Source organism: Canis aureus, chromosome 25, assembly GCF_053574225.1.
Source record: "Canis aureus isolate CA01 chromosome 25, VMU_Caureus_v.1.0, whole genome shotgun sequence".
Taxonomy (NCBI): Eukaryota; Metazoa; Chordata; class Mammalia; order Carnivora; family Canidae; genus Canis; species Canis aureus.
Window position 1 is genome coordinate 5,537,394 of NC_135635.1, and position 16,391 is coordinate 5,553,784.

Consider the following 16,391-nt stretch of genomic DNA (forward strand, 5'->3'; position numbering starts at 1 on the left):
TGTCTGCAGGGAGAGCAGGGGCCCAACTTGAGCCCCGGTTGGAGGTCCCCCTAAACGAGGAGATGCCACTGCTGCCCCCACCTGAGGAGTCGCCCCTCTCCCCACCACCTGAGGAATCGCCCACATCCCCACCACCTGAGGCATCGCGTCTGTCCCCACCACCGGAGGAATCACCCCTCTCTCCGCCGCCTGAGGAGTCTCCTCTGTCTCCTCCACCTGAATCATCACCTTTTTCTCCACTGGAGGAGTCGCCGTTCTCTCCACCAGAGGAGTCACCCCCATCTCCCCCACTTGAGACGCCCCTGTCTCCACCGCCTGAAGCATCACCCCTCTCCCCACCATTTGAAGAGTCTCCCTTATCCCCCCCACCTGAGGAGTTGCCCACTTCCCCGCCACCTGAAGCATCTCGCCTGTCTCCACCACCTGAGGAGTCACCCATGTCCCCGCCACCTGAAGAGTCACCCATGTCTCCGCCACCTGAAGCATCTCGTCTGTTCCCACCATTTGAAGAATCGCCCCTGTCCCCTCCACCAGAGGAGTCTCCCCTCTCCCCACCACCTGAGGCATCCCGTCTGTCCCCACCTCCTGAGGACTCGCCTATGTCCCCACCACCTGAAGACTCGCCTATGTCCCCCCCACCTGAGGTATCCTGCCTGTCCTCCCTGCCTGAGGTGTCACGCCTGTCCCCACCACCCGAGGAATCTCCCCTGTCCCCACCACCCGAAGAGTCCCCCACATCCCCTCCACCTGAGGCTTCCCGCCTGTTCCCACCACCTGAGGACTCCCCGACTTCCCCGCCGCCTGAAGACTCACCTGCTTCTCCGCCACCGGAGGACTTACTCGTGACCCTACCGCTAGAGGAGTCATCCCTGTTGCCACTGCCCGAGGAGCCACGACTCTGCCCCCTGCCCGAGGAGCCGCGCCTGCCCCCTCAGCCCGAGGAGCCGCGCCTGTCCCCTCGGCCTGAGGAGCCGCACCTGTCCCCTCAGCCCGAGGAGCCACGCCTGTCCCCTCGGCCCGAGGAGCCGCGCCTGTCCCCTCAGCCTGAGGAGCCGCGCCTGTCCCCCGCACTTGAGGAACCATGCCTGTCCCCCGCGCCTGAGGAGCTGCGCCTGCCCCTTTGGCTTGAGGAGCCACGTCTGTCCCCCCGGCCTGAGAAGCCATGCCTGTCCCCTGCCCCTGAGGAGCTGCACCTGTCCCCCCGGCCTGAGGAGCCCTGTCTGTCCCCCCGGCCTGAGGAACCGCGCCTGTCCCCCCGGCCTGAGGAGCCGCGCCTGTCCCCCCGGTCTGAGGAGCCGTGCCTGTCCCCACGGCCTGAGGAGCCACGCCTGTCCCCCATGCCTGAGGAGCCGCAGTTGTCTCCCCGGCCTGAGGAGCCGCCCCTGTCCCCCATGCCTGAGGAGCCGCCCCTGTCCCCCGGGCCTGAGGAGCCGCGCCTGTCCCCCCGGCCTGAGGAGCCACGCCCGTCCCCTCAACCTGAGGAACCGCGCCTGTCCCTTGGACCTGAGGAACCGCGCCTGTCCCCTCGACCTGAGGAACCGTGCCTGTCCCCTCGACCTGAGGAACCACGCCTGTCCCCTCGACCTGAAGAGCCCCCTGAGGAGCCAGGCCTATGCCCTGCACCTGAGGAATTGCCCTTGTTCCTCCCACCTGGGGAGCCATCTTTATCCCCCTTGCTTGGAGAGCCGGCCCTGTCTGAGCCTGGGGAACCACCTCTGTCCCCTCTACCAGAGGAGTTGCCGTTGTCCCCATCCGGGGAGCCATCCTTGTCACCTCAGCTGATGCCACCAGGTAAGGGGATATTAATACCCTCTTACCTGGGACAGTCTTAATTCTTTATGGCACATCTAATCTAAGAGCCTCCCTTTTTCTCTTTCTCTCCAGATCCTCTTCCTCCTCCGCTCTCACCCATTATCACAACTGTGGCCCCGCCGGCTCTGTCTCCTTTGGGGGAGTTAGAGTACCCCTTTGGTGCCAAAGGGGACAGTGACCCTGAGTCGCCGTTGGCTGCCCCCATCCTTGAGACGCCCATCAGCCCTCCACCAGAAGCTAACTGCACTGACCCTGAGCCTGTGCCCCCTATGATCCTCCCCCCATCTCCAGGCTCCCCAATGGGACCAGCCTCTCCCATCCTGATGGAGCCCCTTCCCTCTCGGTGTTCTCCACTCCTGCAACCTTCCCTTCCTCCCCAAAACTCTCCTCCTTCCCAATGTTCTCTTCCTGCTCTGCCATTGTCCGTTCCCTCCCCACTGAGTCCCATGGAGAAGGCAGTGGAGGTCTCAGATGAGGCTGAGCCGCATGAGATGGAGACTGAGAAAGTCCCAGAACCTGAGTGTCCAGCCTTGGAACCCAGCCCCACTAGTCCTCTCCCCTCGCCCATGGGGAACCTTTCCTGCCCCGCACCCAGCCCTGCCCCAGCTCTGGATGACTTCTCTGGTCTGGGGGAAGACACAGCCCCTCTGGATGGGACTGACACTCCTGGTTCACAGCCAGAGGCTGGACAGACCCCTGGCAGTTTGGCTAGTGAACTTAAGGGTTCCCCTGTGCTCCTGGACCCCGAGGAGCTGGCCCCCGTGACCCCTATGGAGGTCTATGGCCCAGAAGGCAAGCAGGCAGGGCAGGGTTCACCCTGTGAAGAGCAAGAGGAGCCACGTGTACCGGTGGCCCCTACCCCACCCACTCTCATCAAATCCGACATCGTTAATGAGATCTCTAATCTGAGCCAGGGTGATGCCAGTGCCAGTTTTCCTGGCTCAGAGCCCCTGCTAGGCTCTCCCGACCCCGAGGGGGGCGGCTCCTTGTCCATGGAGCTGGGGGTATCTACAGACGTTAGTCCAGCCCGGGATGAGGGCTCCCTGCGGCTCTGTACTGACTCGCTGCCAGAGACTGACGACTCGCTACTATGTGATGCTGGGACAGCAATTGGCGGAGGCAAAGCCGAGGGGGACAAGGGGAGGCGGCGCAGCTCCCCGGCTCGTTCCCGCATCAAACAGGTGAGAAACTATCCAGCCACTGGTTGTGGTCATGATGCCACCCTTGAGGATATTGACCTGTGTCACTGTCTACCTGGCTTTGTTGAATCCTAGACTCGCAGAGATTCTTCAGTTCATCCTCTTACTTCATTAAGGGGAATACTGATACATTAGAGGGGGAAGTGAATTGCACGGGTTCGTGGTCACTCAGTAAGAGTACAGACTGGAAATTCAAGTCTTTCTGGCCAGTGTTTTTCTCATTGTGCCATGTTGGTCACTCTTTCTCCTTGGGACAGGGGAATGGTTTGAACTGGAGCTACCTGCCTGTTGCTGTCCGAGAGCTTGGCTTTTCCCCTGTCCTGGCTGGGACTCCTGGACCTTAGCACCTATCATGTTCTGTCCGTTCGTTTCTTCTCTCCCCCTACGCTGTAGGATCGCAAGCTCCCGACTTGCTCCTGTAACCATCCTCTTCCCTCACTCAGGGTCGCAGCAGTAGTTTCCCAGGAAGACGCCGGCCACGTGGAGGAGCCCATGGAGGACGTGGGAGAGGACGGGCCCGGCTAAAATCAACTACTTCTTCCATTGAGACTCTGGTAGTAAGGAGAGGCTTCCCATTTCCCAAACATGCTTCAGCTGGTCCCTTCAAGATTAAACACCCTTTAAATCCTGCCAGTCCCCTGCACGCTCACCTACCTACCTACCTGCCTGCTAGCCTAGGGCCTGTCCAGCAATGTCTGTGCTCCTTCTGTCCACCTGGCCCCCAGGCTTCTCTGAAATCTCTGCTGTCGGGCTGAGGCCCAGTTTGGGAGCTGGGGTGTTCTTCTGCTTCTTAGTCCTGGCTCCTGGCCTTCATCTTAGCCAGGGGTTCACTCCTCCTTCCCCCAACACCAAAGAGGAGAGCAGCTTAGTGGGGGCAGATTTAGCTGCCTCACTTGCCACAACTCTCTGCCTGTAAGGTTGCTGATATCGATAGCTCTCCCAGCAAAGAGGAAGAAGACGACGATGACGACACCATGCAAAATACTGTGGTTCTCTTCTCCAACACAGACAAGTTTGTCCTAATGCAGGTACCGTACTTGACTGGTGTAGTCCCATCCTCAGCACTGAGACCTGCCAAACCCAGCATTGGGTGTGCGTATTTTGGTGGGACGGTAAATGGGGAAAACCAAGGACCTACTTCTGGGGATATTCGGCTAATGAGAAAACAGACAGTGAACCAGGATCACGTTTCGTTCGTTTGTCCATCCGTCAAATTTCTGTTTAGACTCAGAGGAGTCTGAGCTTGGCACTGAGCTAGGAGCAAGGGGTATAGCAATGAAAAAGGCAAGAAATGCCCTCCGCCGCATTGGAGCTTATGGCCTAGGGAAATTAATGTACATTCTCACCCGAATAATCTCAAAGCTGATAGAATTTTGTCAGATACATTCCTCTCTCATCCTGACCAGTCTTTAACTTTCTTCCCTTCCTTTGACTTCTCTTTCTTTTACCCAGTCGGGATGTACCAGTTCAGATCCCTGGTCAGATGAGCAAGGCACGCTAGGAAGGACCAGGCCTGTGATGGCTAAGTGTCCTGATGATGGGGGGTGGTTTTTGGTTCCCTGACTCCCTCCTTTCAGATTAGTGTTAGTTGGTCGCTGGGACTGAGTGAGATGAAGAGACCAGGTTGGATATTTAGGTTTCTGTATTTCTCTAGGACATGTGCGTGGTTTGTGGCAGCTTTGGCCGGGGGGCAGAGGGCCACCTCCTTGCCTGTTCCCAGTGTTCCCAGTGCTATCACCCTTACTGTGTCAACAGCAAGGTGAGTTCAAGGCCCAAGAGGCTTGGGCTATGGAATGGGGTCAGTTATTTCTTATCTTAGGCCCTTGTTCTGGTCACCTTTTTTTTTTTTTTTTTTTTTTTTTAATTTTTAAATTCGAGTATAGTTGACACCTGGTCACACTAGTTAAAATGGCTGTTGGTCATGAAAGTTATTTATTAGTCACTAGTGGTTATCAAACTCATCTTGGAGCAAAGTACTCTGGAAATTATGGTGGTCTTTATTAAGTTTCTTTGTGGTAGACAGTGATTTGTTGGTATAACTTTATCGTATACGCTGGGAAAACCTGACTAATAGAAAACATGATATGGCTTGGAGATAAAGTATGAAATCAAAATTGCAAGCACATGGCTACAAAGAGAAGGCGCTGGTTTTGATCCCCGTGTGATCACTTGTTTTGGGGTTTTCATTAATGTTAATTGAACTTTTTTTTTTTTTTAAGATTTTATTTATTTATTCATGATAGACATAGAGGGAGAGAGAGGCAGAGACACAGGCAAAAGGAGAAGCAGGCTCCATGCAGGGAGCCTGATGTGGGACTTGATCCCAGGACTCCAAGATTGCGCCCTGGGCCAAAGACAGGCACTAAACCGCTGAGCCACCCAGGGATCCCCATGAACTTGTTCACTGCTAACATTCGTGAACTTTAAGCAGTAGCGGTTTCTAAACATTCAAGAAAAGTTGGGGAAAATGCAACCTAATTCTTCCCATAGTCTTTTTGGGGATTTGGCTAGTGAAAGGTTGTAGTGAGGCAATGGCTGGGTGAGGCTGTTCTCTGACCAGTGGAGATCCCTGAGAGCCTTAGTTTTAGAACCACTGCTTTTGGGGGTGAGGGTGCTCTGTATAGCCTTCCTGTGCTCAGATGGAGGTCTGGCCTGGGCACCAAGGTCCTCCAGCTCTGCCCATTGTAAGGCCCACCCTCCCCTAAGAGATCTTCACTCTCCTGTACATCACACCCTGAGAAGTTGGCATCTCCCACACCAGATCACCAAGGTGATGCTGCTAAAGGGCTGGCGTTGCGTGGAGTGCATCGTGTGTGAGGTGTGTGGCCAAGCCTCGGACCCCTCACGCCTGCTGCTCTGTGATGACTGTGACATTAGCTACCACACATACTGCCTGGACCCGCCACTGCTCACCGTGCCCAAGGGGGGCTGGAAGTGCAAGTGGTAAGGAGACCGGGATCTTGGGGGGCCTGGGCCAGAAATGTTGGAGAGATGTGATGTTGCTAACATGGCAGAGGCTGGATTTAGGAGGCAGGACTGGTTGCTCGCTTCTCAGTGTGAAGGTGCCTCCAGGTGCCTCTGGAAGGTTAGGTACCAAGGGTCTGTCTTTCTGCTCCTACCAGGTGTGTGTCTTGTATGCAGTGTGGGGCCGCCTCCCCTGGCTTCCACTGTGAATGGCAAAATAGTTACACACACTGCGGCCCCTGCGCCAGCCTGGTGACCTGCCCTATCTGTCACACCCCATACGTGGAAGAGGACCTACTAATCCAGTGCCGCCACTGTGAACGGTGAGGATGGCCCTTTCCCCTATATAGGCCTTTACCCTGTTCTCCTCCTTGCACTATCTGGGTTTATTTCTTATGGTCTCCCTTCTTCCAGGTGGATGCATGCTGGCTGCGAGAGCCTCTTCACGGAGGATGACGTGGAGCAGGCGGCCGATGAGGGCTTTGACTGTGTCTCCTGCCAGCCCTATGTAGTAAAGCCTGCTGGTGAGTGCCAGGTGCTGGGGAGAGTGGTGAGGGATCAGGGCAGGGGGGGTCTTGCTTTGGGACTCAAGCTGCCTTGGTTTGTCTGTCTCTTCCATAGCACCTGTCGCACCTCCAGAGTTGGTGCCTATGAAGGTGAAAGAGCCAGGTGAGTCACAGAAATCCCCAATGCCAAGGCCAGAGGAGACCTAGACACCGTCTAGTCCAGCTCCAGCCCCTGCCCCCCCACAACTTCCTCTACCCATTTTCAGAGGAGGAAACTAAGATCCTTGGAGGTTGAGTGGTCTGCTCAAGGTCATGCCAGTAGGTTAGTGGTAAACCTATGATGAGAACAAAAGCCTCCATCTTCCCAGGCAGAGTTCATTCTGCTAGGCAAGCATGACCTTCGCACTGCCAGATTCTCACCTCAGAGAGCACAGAATAGAACTTTTTCTCCTCAGTGAAGGAGGCTGTGGCCATTGCCTCCTCCAGCAGCATGTGGGCCCTGCTCCTGGCATCTGGGACACTGTTTGGTGGCATTCGGCAGGCCCAGGCAGCTAGAGAGTATATTTGGTGAGCTAGTGTTAGTCATGAGCAAAGTCAGGCTTCTGTAGTAGCCGTCTCCATGAACCCCTCCGGGTCACTGAAAGAGAACTCAGGCCTCAGATAGCACCTGTCAGTGGCCTGTCCTTTCCAACCCTCATGCGCCAGTGTTCACTTTGATCTGTCTTTTGCTGGTTTTGTCCCAGCTGGGGACTTAGGCTGAAACTTAGAGTTCTGGTTTCTCTGGGGCCTCCATCCAGGGGTTACATGCTCTTCCCCTTTGTGCAGAGCCTCAATACTTTCGCTTCGAGGGCGTGTGGCTGACAGAAACGGGCATGGCTGTGCTGCGTAACCTTACCATGTCACCCCTGCACAAGCGGCGCCAGCGGCGAGGACGGCTTGGCCTCCCAGGCGAGGCAGGGCTGGAGGGTTCTGAGCCCTCAGATGCCCTTGGTCCTGATGACAAGAAGGATGGGGACCTGGACGCTGATGAGCTGCTCAAGGGTGAAGGTCAGGCGGGGGAATCTCAGGAAGTGCCCATGTAGTGGGAGGGTGTCAGTGAGAGTAGGGCATTGGTTGGGGCAGCATTGCCTCTCCCAGTCCCCCTGGAGCCACTGTTGGTCTTGCCACATGGCTTTGTAGCAAGGCACTGGGCACTCTGTTCTTGGGTGGCAGGATGACAAGGTTAAAAGGGCCCATGTCTCTGATCTTTCTCCCTCTCTCTCTGTGCCCGTACACAGGTAGCGTGGAGCACATGGAATGTGAAATGAAACTGGAGGGCCCCGTCAGCCCTGACGTGGAGCCTGGCAGAGAGGAAACTGAGGAAAGCAAGAAACGCAAACGCAAACCCTATCGGCCTGGTGAGGCCCTGGGATGGGGAGGTGTGTGGCAAGGGATAGCTTACCAGGTCCCCCAGCGGCTTCTCAGTCTCGGCTCTGCCTCCTCGTAGGCATCGGTGGTTTCATGGTGCGACAGCGGAAATCCCACACACGTGTGAAAAAGGGGCCTGCTGCACAGGCGGAGGTGTTGAGTGGGGATGGGCAGCCCGACGAGGGTGAGACGGGTGAGGGCTCCAGTGGGGCCTGGGAGAAGGTGGGGATCACAGGAACTGTGGGGCACTGCCAGGGAGGCCCGGGAGGTGAGGGCTCACTTGTACGGCCAAGAGGGTGGTGGACCCAACTGGCATTGGGGAGAAAGCAGCCCAAAAGCCTCCCTCAGGTGCGTTGGGAGCAGCATGCCTGGTGTTCCCTGAGAGGGGCTGACATCTCCCCTTCTGTCCCCAGTGATGCCTGTGGACCTGCCTGTTGAGGGCCCTGTGGACCAGAGCTTAGCTGATGGGGATGAGAAAAAGAAGCAGCAGAGGCGAGGGCGCAAGAAGAGCAAACTGGAAGACATGTTTCCTGCTTATTTGCAGGTGGGTCTTAGGCTCTGTGGGGTGAGGGAAGGCCTGCCCTGCAGAGCATGAAGAAGCCCAGTTCTCCTCCTCCTCCCTCAGGAAGCCTTCTTTGGGAAGGAGCTGTTGGACCTGAGCCGGAAGGCCCTTTTTGCAGTTGGGATGGGCCGGCCAACTTTTGGCCTAGGAACCCCAAAAGCCAAAGGGGATGGAGGCTCAGATAGGAAGGAGCTCCCCACCTCACAGAAAGGTCAGTCATGTCGGGGTGAGGTGATATGAAGGGATCCAACCTCCCTGTGCTTAGGAGCTGGTGGGGGGATTTGGTAGGGAACAGGCTCGTCTCCTGGAATTGAGGGTGGGCCAAGTCCCTGGCCTGTGGAGCTGGGGACCCATTCTGGGCATGAAGCGTAGGGCATCTCTGACTGGAGCGGGGACTGTTGCTCATAGGAGATGATGGTCCGGATGTTGCAGATGAAGAATCCCGTGGCCCTGAGGGCAAGGCTGATACACCAGGTGAGGGCTGCTGGGAAGAACGCGTCTCCTGTCTTGGTTTTGCCTGTCAACATGTTTTGCCCCTGAGCACAATCCGGGTTGGGGGCTGAAAACTGTTTCATGCTCTCTGTGGTTCAGGGTGGCCAGTGTGGTGCCTCTACGCTGTCTGTGGCTGACAGGTGTCTCCTTGCAATTGCAGGACCTGAGGATGGAGGTGTGAAGGCATCCCCAGTGCCCAGTGACCCCGAGAAGCCAGGCACTCCGGGTGAAGGGATGCTTAGCTCTGACTTAGATAGGATTCCCACGGAAGGTGAGGCTATGGCCCACACTCCTTCGGGTATAAGCATCCTCTGTGGGAGAAGAAGGTCCTACTTGTGGGACTACCATCTGCACAGCTGCTTTGATGGGGAGTCCCGGGCACCTTTCCTGGGGTGTCCCCTCAAATTCCCAGTCTTCCTCAGCGGCATCCTTCATCAACCCCCCACAGAACTGCCCAAGATGGAATCCAAGGACCTGCAGCAGCTCTTCAAGGATGTTCTGGGTTCTGAACGAGAGCAGCACCTGGGTTGCGGAACCCCCGGCCCAGATGGCAGCCGTACACCGCTGCAGAGGCCCTTTCTCCAAGGTGACGTGGCTAGGAGTGGTGTGAAGACTGGGTGGCCAGGTTTGTCCAGGCTTGCCCCCAGGAGGGGTGTCTTGCCCCCTTTCTCTGATCCTCCGCCTCTTGTAGGTGGACTCCCTTTGGGCAATCTCCCCTCCAGCAGCCCAATGGACTCCTACCCAGGCCTCTGCCAGTCCCCATTTCTGGATTCTAGGTTGGTATCTATGCCTAACTTCTGTGGGCAGTCCCTATTGTCCCTTCCCTCCCACTGGGGCCGTGCCAAAGGAGGGGACCTTGGACTCCTGGGTGCTGCTGTAGCAACACTTCCCCCCTGCTCCTTAGTTAGTGACCTGGGGGCTCCAGGCAGTCTGTCTGGGGTGGGGCTTGGCATCCCTGCCCTCTGTGACTCTCTGCCCCTGCGCCCCAGGGAGCGCGGGGGCTTCTTTAGCCCGGAACCCGGTGAGCCAGACAGCCCCTGGACAGGCTCGGGGGGCACCACGCCCTCCACCCCCACCACCCCCACCACGGAGGGTGAGGGCGACGGGCTCTCCTATAACCAGCGGAGCCTTCAGCGCTGGGAGAAGGATGAGGAGTTGGGCCAGCTCTCCACCATCTCGCCTGTGCTCTATGCCAACATTAACTTTCCCAATCTCAAGCAGGATTACCCAGGTACCCATAGGACGGGGGCAAGGGCAACAGCCTGGTAATGTGGTGGCACAGGGTTTGCATGCCAGGTCTCCTCTAATGACATGCTTTTGCCCTCCAGACTGGTCTAGCCGTTGCAAACAAATCATGAAGCTCTGGAGAAAAGTTCCAGCTGCTGACAAAGCCCCCTACCTGGTGAGATGGCAGGGAGCCTGTGTCTGGGTGGAAACTGGGGCTTGAGGATGTCTTTGGGAAATTCACCTCAGTTCTTTCCATTTCCCACTCCTAAAGCGACTGGGCCAGAAGGGATCTGCTCCTGGGTAGGGAGTGAGTGACATGAGGGATGGGGGCTGGGCACGAAACTGAGTCGTAGGCCTAAGGCTGTGTCCTGTATTCCTCAGCAAAAGGCCAAAGATAACCGGGCGGCTCACCGCATCAACAAGGTGCAAAAGGTGAGTGGGGGCCAGGCCGGGCCATGCCACCCAAATCCTGTAGCCTGGGGGCCTCTCTGAGGGTATGGGGGACATAGGGCCTGCCACAGCAGCCTGACTGCTCTGTGCCTGGTCTCCCCCTATAGCAGGCTGAGAGCCAGATCAACAAGCAGACCAAGGTGGGCGACATGGCCCGTAAGACTGACCGACCAGCCCTACATCTCCGCATTCCCCCCCAGCCAGGGGCACTGGGCAGTCCGCCCCCTGCTGCTGCCCCCACCATTTTCATTGGCAGCCCCACAACCCCCGCCGGCTTGTCTACCTCTGCGGACGGGTTCCTGAAGCCGCCAGTGGGCACAGTGCCCGGCCCCGACTCGCCCGGTGAGCTCTTCCTCAAGCTCCCACCCCAGGTGCCCGCCCAAGTGCCTTCGCAGGACCCCTTTGGACTGGCCCCCGCCTACGCTCTGGAGCCTCGCTTCCCCACGGCACCACCTACCTATCCTCCCTATCCTAGTCCGACTGGGGCCCCCGCGCCGCCTCTGACGCTGGGCGCCTCATCTCGTCCTGGGACTGGCCAGCCAGGGGAATTCCACACTACCCCACCTGGCACCCCCCGACACCAGCCCTCCACACCTGACCCCTTTCTCAAACCCCGCTGCCCCTCACTGGACAACCTGGCTGTGCCTGAGAGCCCAGGGATAGGGGGAGGCAAGGCTGCCGAACCCCTGCTGTCACCCCCACCTTTTGGCGAGTCTCGGAAGGCCCTAGAGGTGAAGAAGGAAGAGCTTGGGGCATCCTCTCCGAGCTACGGGCCCCCAAACCTAGGCTTTGTTGACTCACCTTCCTCAGGCCCCCACCTGGGCAGCCTGGAGTTAAAGGCACCCGATGTCTTCAAAGCCCCCCTGACCCCTCGGGCATCTCAGGTAGAGCCCCAGAGCCCGGGCTTGGGCCTAAGGCCCCAGGAGCCACCTCCTGCCCAGGCTTTGGCCCCTTCTTCCCCCAGCCACTCGGACATCTTTCGCCCTGGCCCTTACCCTGATCCCTATGCCCAGCCGCCATTGACCCCTCGGCCCCAACCCCCACCTCCTGAGAGCTGCTGTGCCCTGCCCCCTCGCTCATTGCCCTCAGACCCTTTCTCCCGAGTGCCCGCGAGTCCCCAGTCCCAGTCCAGCTCCCAGTCTCCGTTAACACCCCGTCCTTTGTCTGCCGAGGCTTTTTGCCCATCCCCTGTTACCCCTCGCTTCCAGTCCCCTGACCCCTATTCCCGTCCTCCCTCACGCCCTCAGTCCCGTGACCCATTTGCCCCCTTGCATAAGCCACCCCGACCCCAGCCCCCTGAAGTTGCCTTCAAGGCTGGGCCTCTAGCCCACACTCCATTGGGGGCTGGCGGCTTCCCAGCAGCCCTGCCCTCAGGGCCGACAGGTGAGCTCCATGCTAAGGTCCCAAGTGGACAGCCCCCAAATTTCGCCCGGTCCCCTGGGACGGGTGCTTTTGTGGGCACCCCCTCTCCCATGCGTTTCACTTTCCCTCAGGCGGTAGGGGAGCCTTCCCTAAAGCCCCCTGTCCCTCAGCCTGGTCTCCCTCCACCCCATGGGATCAACAGCCATTTTGGGCCTGGCCCTACCTTGGGCAAGCCTCAAAGCACAAACTACGCAGTAGCCACAGGGAATTTCCACCCATCGGGCAGCCCCCTGGGATCCAGCAGCGGGTCCACAGGAGAGGGCTTTGGGCTGTCCCCGCTACGCCCCCCGTCAGTCCTACCCACACCTGCACCCGATGGATCCCTCCCCTACCTGTCCCATGGAGCCTCACAGCGGGCAGGCATCACCTCTCCGGTCGATAAGCGAGAAGACCCAGGGGCTGGAATGGGCGGCTCTTTGGTGGCACCTGAACTTCCAGGTACCCAGGACCCAGGCCTGTCCAGTCTCAGCCAAACAGAACTGGAGAAGCAGCGCCAGGTGGGTAGACATCCTGGAGCAAACCTCCCCCACCCCCCACAATACCTTTGCTGTCTCTGTTCCAGCCCCGTGGTTAGAGTAGAATGGACTTACTCCACTTTTCTGTTCTCTGCACAGCGCCAGCGACTCCGGGAGTTGCTGATTCGGCAGCAGATCCAGCGCAACACCCTGCGGCAGGAGAAGGAGACAGCTGCAGCAGCTGCAGGAGCTGTGGGGCCCCCGGGCAGCTGGGGTGCTGAGCCCAGCAGCCCTGCCTTTGAGCAGCTGAGTCGAGGCCAGACCCCCTTCGCCGGGACCCAGGTAGGTAGAGTGGCAAGGGGTGAGGGGCTCAGGGTCCTGAAGATGGCCCCCCTCATCTATCTCTGTCTCTCCTAGGACAAGAGTAGCCTTGTGGGGCTGCCCCCAAGCAAGTTGGGGGGCCCCATCCTGGGGCCAGGGGCTTTTCCTGGTGATGACCGACTCTCCCGGCCACCTCCACCAGCCACCCCTTCTTCTCTGGATGTGAATAGCCGGTGAGGCTCCAAGGGGTTCCCTTGGAGTAAAGCAAGGGAACAGACCTCCCCACCTGTGTGTGCTCCCCCTGGTTTTCCCATGGCTGATCCTTGTCCCCGTGTCACTTAACTCTTCCCCATTCCCTCTGACTGCAGCAACTCCATCCTTCCCTGCTGCCCTAAGCCTATTTTCTAGCTCTCCATCCTGATTTCGTCGTACTGACTATTGCATGTTTTTCCAGGCAACTGGTGGGAGGCTCCCAAGCCTTCTATCAGCGAGCGCCCTACCCTGGGTCCCTGCCCTTACAGCAGCAGCAGCAGCAGCAGCAACTGTGGCAGCAGCAGCAGCAGCAACAGCAGCAGGCAACGGCAGCCACTTCCATGCGACTTGCCATGTCTACTCGCTTTCCGTCAACTCCTGGGCCTGAACTGGGCCGCCCAGCCCTGGGTTCCCCCTTGGCGGGACTTCCCACTCGCCTGCCTGGCCCCGGAGAGCCAGTGCCTGGTCCAGCTGGTCCTGCCCAGTTCATTGAGTTGCGGCACAATGTCCAGAAGGGACTAGGACCTGGGGGGGCTCCATTTCCTGGTCAGGGCCCCCCTCAGAGACCCCGTTTTTACCCAGTAAGTGAGGACTCCCACCGAATGGCTCCTGAAGGGCTTCGAGGCCTCGCGGTATCAGGCCTTCCCCCACAGAAACCCTCAGCACCCCCGGCCCCTGAATTGAACAACAGCCTCCATCCAATACCCCACACCAAAGGTCCCTCCCTGCCCACCAGCTTGGAGCTGGTTAGCCGGCCCCCCTCAAGCACTGAGCTTGGCCGTCCTCCTCCTCTGGCCCTGGAAGCTGGGAAGTTACCCTGCGAGGATCCTGAGCTGGACGATGAGTTTGATGCCCACAAGGCCCTAGAGGATGATGAGGAGCTTGCTCACCTAGGCCTGGGTGTGGATGTGGCCAAGGGAGATGATGAGCTGGGCACCTTGGAAAACCTGGAGACCAATGATCCCCACCTGGATGACCTGCTCAACGGGGATGAGTTTGATCTACTGGCCTACACTGATCCTGAGCTGGACACTGGGGACAAAAAGGACATCTTCAATGAGCACCTAAGGCTGGTGGAATCGGCCAATGAAAAGGCAGAGCGGGAGGCCCTTCTGCGGGGGGTGGAGCCAGTATCCTTGGGCCCTGAGGAACGCCCTCCACCTGCTGCTGATGCCTCTGAGCCCCGTCTGGCATCAGTGCTTCCAGAGGTGAAGCCCAAGGTGGAGGAAGGTGGGCGCCACCCTTCCCCTTGCCAATTTGCCATTACCACCCCCAAGGTAGAGCCGGCACCTGCTACCACTTCCCTAAGCCTGGGGCTGAAGCCAGGTCAGAGCGTTATGGGCAGCCGGGACACCCGGATGGGCACAGGACCCTTTTCCAGCAGTGGGCACACAACTGAGAAGGGCCCCTTTGGGGCCACGGGAGGACCACCAGCTCACCTATTGACCCCCAGCCCGCTGAGTGGCCCAGGAGGGTCCTCTCTGCTGGAAAAGTTTGAGCTGGAGAGTGAGGCCCTGACCTTGCCCGGTGGCCATACTGCATCTGGGGATGAGCTGGACAAGATGGAGAGCTCGCTGGTAGCCAGTGAGTTGCCCTTACTCATCGAGGACCTGTTGGAGCATGAGAAGAAGGAGCTCCAGAAGAAGCAGCAGCTTTCCGCACAGCTGCAGCCTGTTCAGCAGCAGCAGCAGCAGCAACAGCAACAACAGCAACATTCCTTGCTGTCTGCACCAGGCCCTGCCCAGGCCATGTCTTTGCCACACGAGGGCTCTTCTCCCAGTTTGTCTGGACCCCAACAGCAGCTTGCCCTAGGACTTGGAGGTTCGCGACAGCCAGGCTTGGCGCAACCACTGATGCCCACCCAGCCACCAGCACATGCCCTGCAGCAACGTCTGGCCCCATCCATGGCCATGGTATCCAATCAAGGGCATATGCTAAGTGGGCAGCATGGAGGGCAGGCAGGCTTGGTGCCCCAGCAGAGCTCCCAGCCAGTGCTGGCACAGAAGCCCATGGGTACCATGCCACCTTCTATGTGTATGAAACCTCAGCAGCTGGCCATGCAGCAGCAACTGGCTAACAGCTTCTTCCCGGATACAGGTAACTTCAGCCAGGGGCACTAGCTTAGTTATTTAGGGGTGATCACTGCTACCACCAAGTGGACACTAGTGCTATGGGACCTATAATCATCCCCAGCTAAGGGAAGTGGGATTCAAAGAGCATGGGCTAAATGCCATGCTAGCAGTGCAGGCAGAAGTGTTGGAGCTTTTGCGAAGGGAGGAATAGCGCCTGGCATATAGCAGGCATTCAGATGTTGGAATGAATGGAATGAATGCATGAAGCCTGATTAGCAAAGGCTCTGGAGCCGAGGCGAGACCAGCATATGGGGAGTTGGGAGAGAAGTGGTGCAGGACAAAGCAGTCCGGGTAGGGGCGAGGACTTGAGTGAGACTGCTGGTGGGAAGCCAGCGAGTACGTTTGGAGACAGCAGTGAAGTGGTTAGGCAGGAGTGGACTCTGTGTGGAGGGAGGTGAGTGGGTACTACCCTAATTTTGGACATGGAAGAAGTGGGGCCAGGTTAAGAAAGATCTTCAATTATAGTAGCATTTATTAAATTGTAATTTGCTAAGCAGCCTGCCATGCACTTTGTGTTCGTCATCTGATTGAATCACAAATTTATTAAATAGGTACTGCTGTTATCTTCAATTATAGAAAGGGAAGCAGGCTTGGAGGTTAAGTATCTTGCCCAGTTCATACAACTGACAGAGCTAGAGTTTGAATCCTGGCCTTCTGATCCTCTTACCTATTCTTTCAGAGTATGAGGAGAGGGAGTTTGGTTAGTCCTTTAAAAAATTGAGAGTTAACTTTTGTGAGCAGTAGAGAAATACACAATGTGCGAGATTTTAGGAAGATTTTAAGTTTTGGTTGGTTGCTTATTTCTCCTTTTTTACCCAGGACCCTGAGCAGGCAAGAAAGTGGGCTATAGGTGATGCATGTCGCGCCCAAAACAGCTCTGGCATCTAAGACTTTGGCACAGTGCCCACATCTTGGGTTCTTGGGCTGTACTAGTTGCCCTAAGAATATTTTCTTTGAAGAATGTTCTCTGGGTCATACAGTGTACTCATAGTCTGTGTCACATTTGATCCTCTCATTAGTTCCATGAGATAGGCAGAGTAGGGAATCATGAGCTGTGTCAGATAGAGGAAGAAACTGAGGCTCAGAGAAGTCAAATGACAGTGATGTATTGGCCCCACGAATCCTTACTTAATATCTCTTCTTAGCGCTGTGCAAGTGAAAACAGGACCACGTTCCTATGAATTATAAAG

General features: G+C 57.6%; 1 protein-coding gene across 9 annotated transcripts in view; it reads left to right on the plus strand.

The window, feature by feature from the left end:
- KMT2D (lysine methyltransferase 2D) overlaps positions 1 to 16,391 on the plus strand; it is a 39,898-nt gene that overhangs the window by 8,330 nt on the left and 15,177 nt on the right. For 5 of the 9 annotated variants that reach the window (XM_077870207.1, XM_077870199.1, XM_077870205.1 and 2 more), the window contains exons 11-35: positions 10 to 1,791; positions 1,885 to 2,993; positions 3,455 to 3,568; positions 3,929 to 4,039; positions 4,666 to 4,770; positions 5,773 to 5,954; positions 6,134 to 6,298; positions 6,390 to 6,499; positions 6,597 to 6,644; positions 7,307 to 7,528; positions 7,759 to 7,878; positions 7,968 to 8,081; positions 8,302 to 8,432; positions 8,514 to 8,661; positions 8,859 to 8,924; positions 9,103 to 9,213; positions 9,391 to 9,528; positions 9,634 to 9,718; positions 9,932 to 10,173; positions 10,271 to 10,344; positions 10,551 to 10,601; positions 10,727 to 12,538; positions 12,656 to 12,838; positions 12,914 to 13,050; positions 13,272 to 15,166. In XM_077870207.1, the coding sequence (XP_077726333.1) occupies positions 10 to 1,791; positions 1,885 to 2,993; positions 3,455 to 3,568; positions 3,929 to 4,039; positions 4,666 to 4,770; positions 5,773 to 5,954; positions 6,134 to 6,298; positions 6,390 to 6,499; positions 6,597 to 6,644; positions 7,307 to 7,528; positions 7,759 to 7,878; positions 7,968 to 8,081; positions 8,302 to 8,432; positions 8,514 to 8,661; positions 8,859 to 8,924; positions 9,103 to 9,213; positions 9,391 to 9,528; positions 9,634 to 9,718; positions 9,932 to 10,173; positions 10,271 to 10,344; positions 10,551 to 10,601; positions 10,727 to 12,538; positions 12,656 to 12,838; positions 12,914 to 13,050; positions 13,272 to 15,166 (9,255 nt within the window). The remainder of the gene's footprint in view (positions 1 to 9; positions 1,792 to 1,884; positions 2,994 to 3,454; positions 3,569 to 3,928; positions 4,040 to 4,665; positions 4,771 to 5,772; positions 5,955 to 6,133; positions 6,299 to 6,389; positions 6,500 to 6,596; positions 6,645 to 7,306; positions 7,529 to 7,758; positions 7,879 to 7,967; positions 8,082 to 8,301; positions 8,433 to 8,513; positions 8,662 to 8,858; positions 8,925 to 9,102; positions 9,214 to 9,390; positions 9,529 to 9,633; positions 9,719 to 9,931; positions 10,174 to 10,270; positions 10,345 to 10,550; positions 10,602 to 10,726; positions 12,539 to 12,655; positions 12,839 to 12,913; positions 13,051 to 13,271; positions 15,167 to 16,391) is intronic. The other 4 variants (XM_077870201.1, XM_077870204.1, XM_077870202.1 and 1 more) reach the window with 3 other exon arrangements.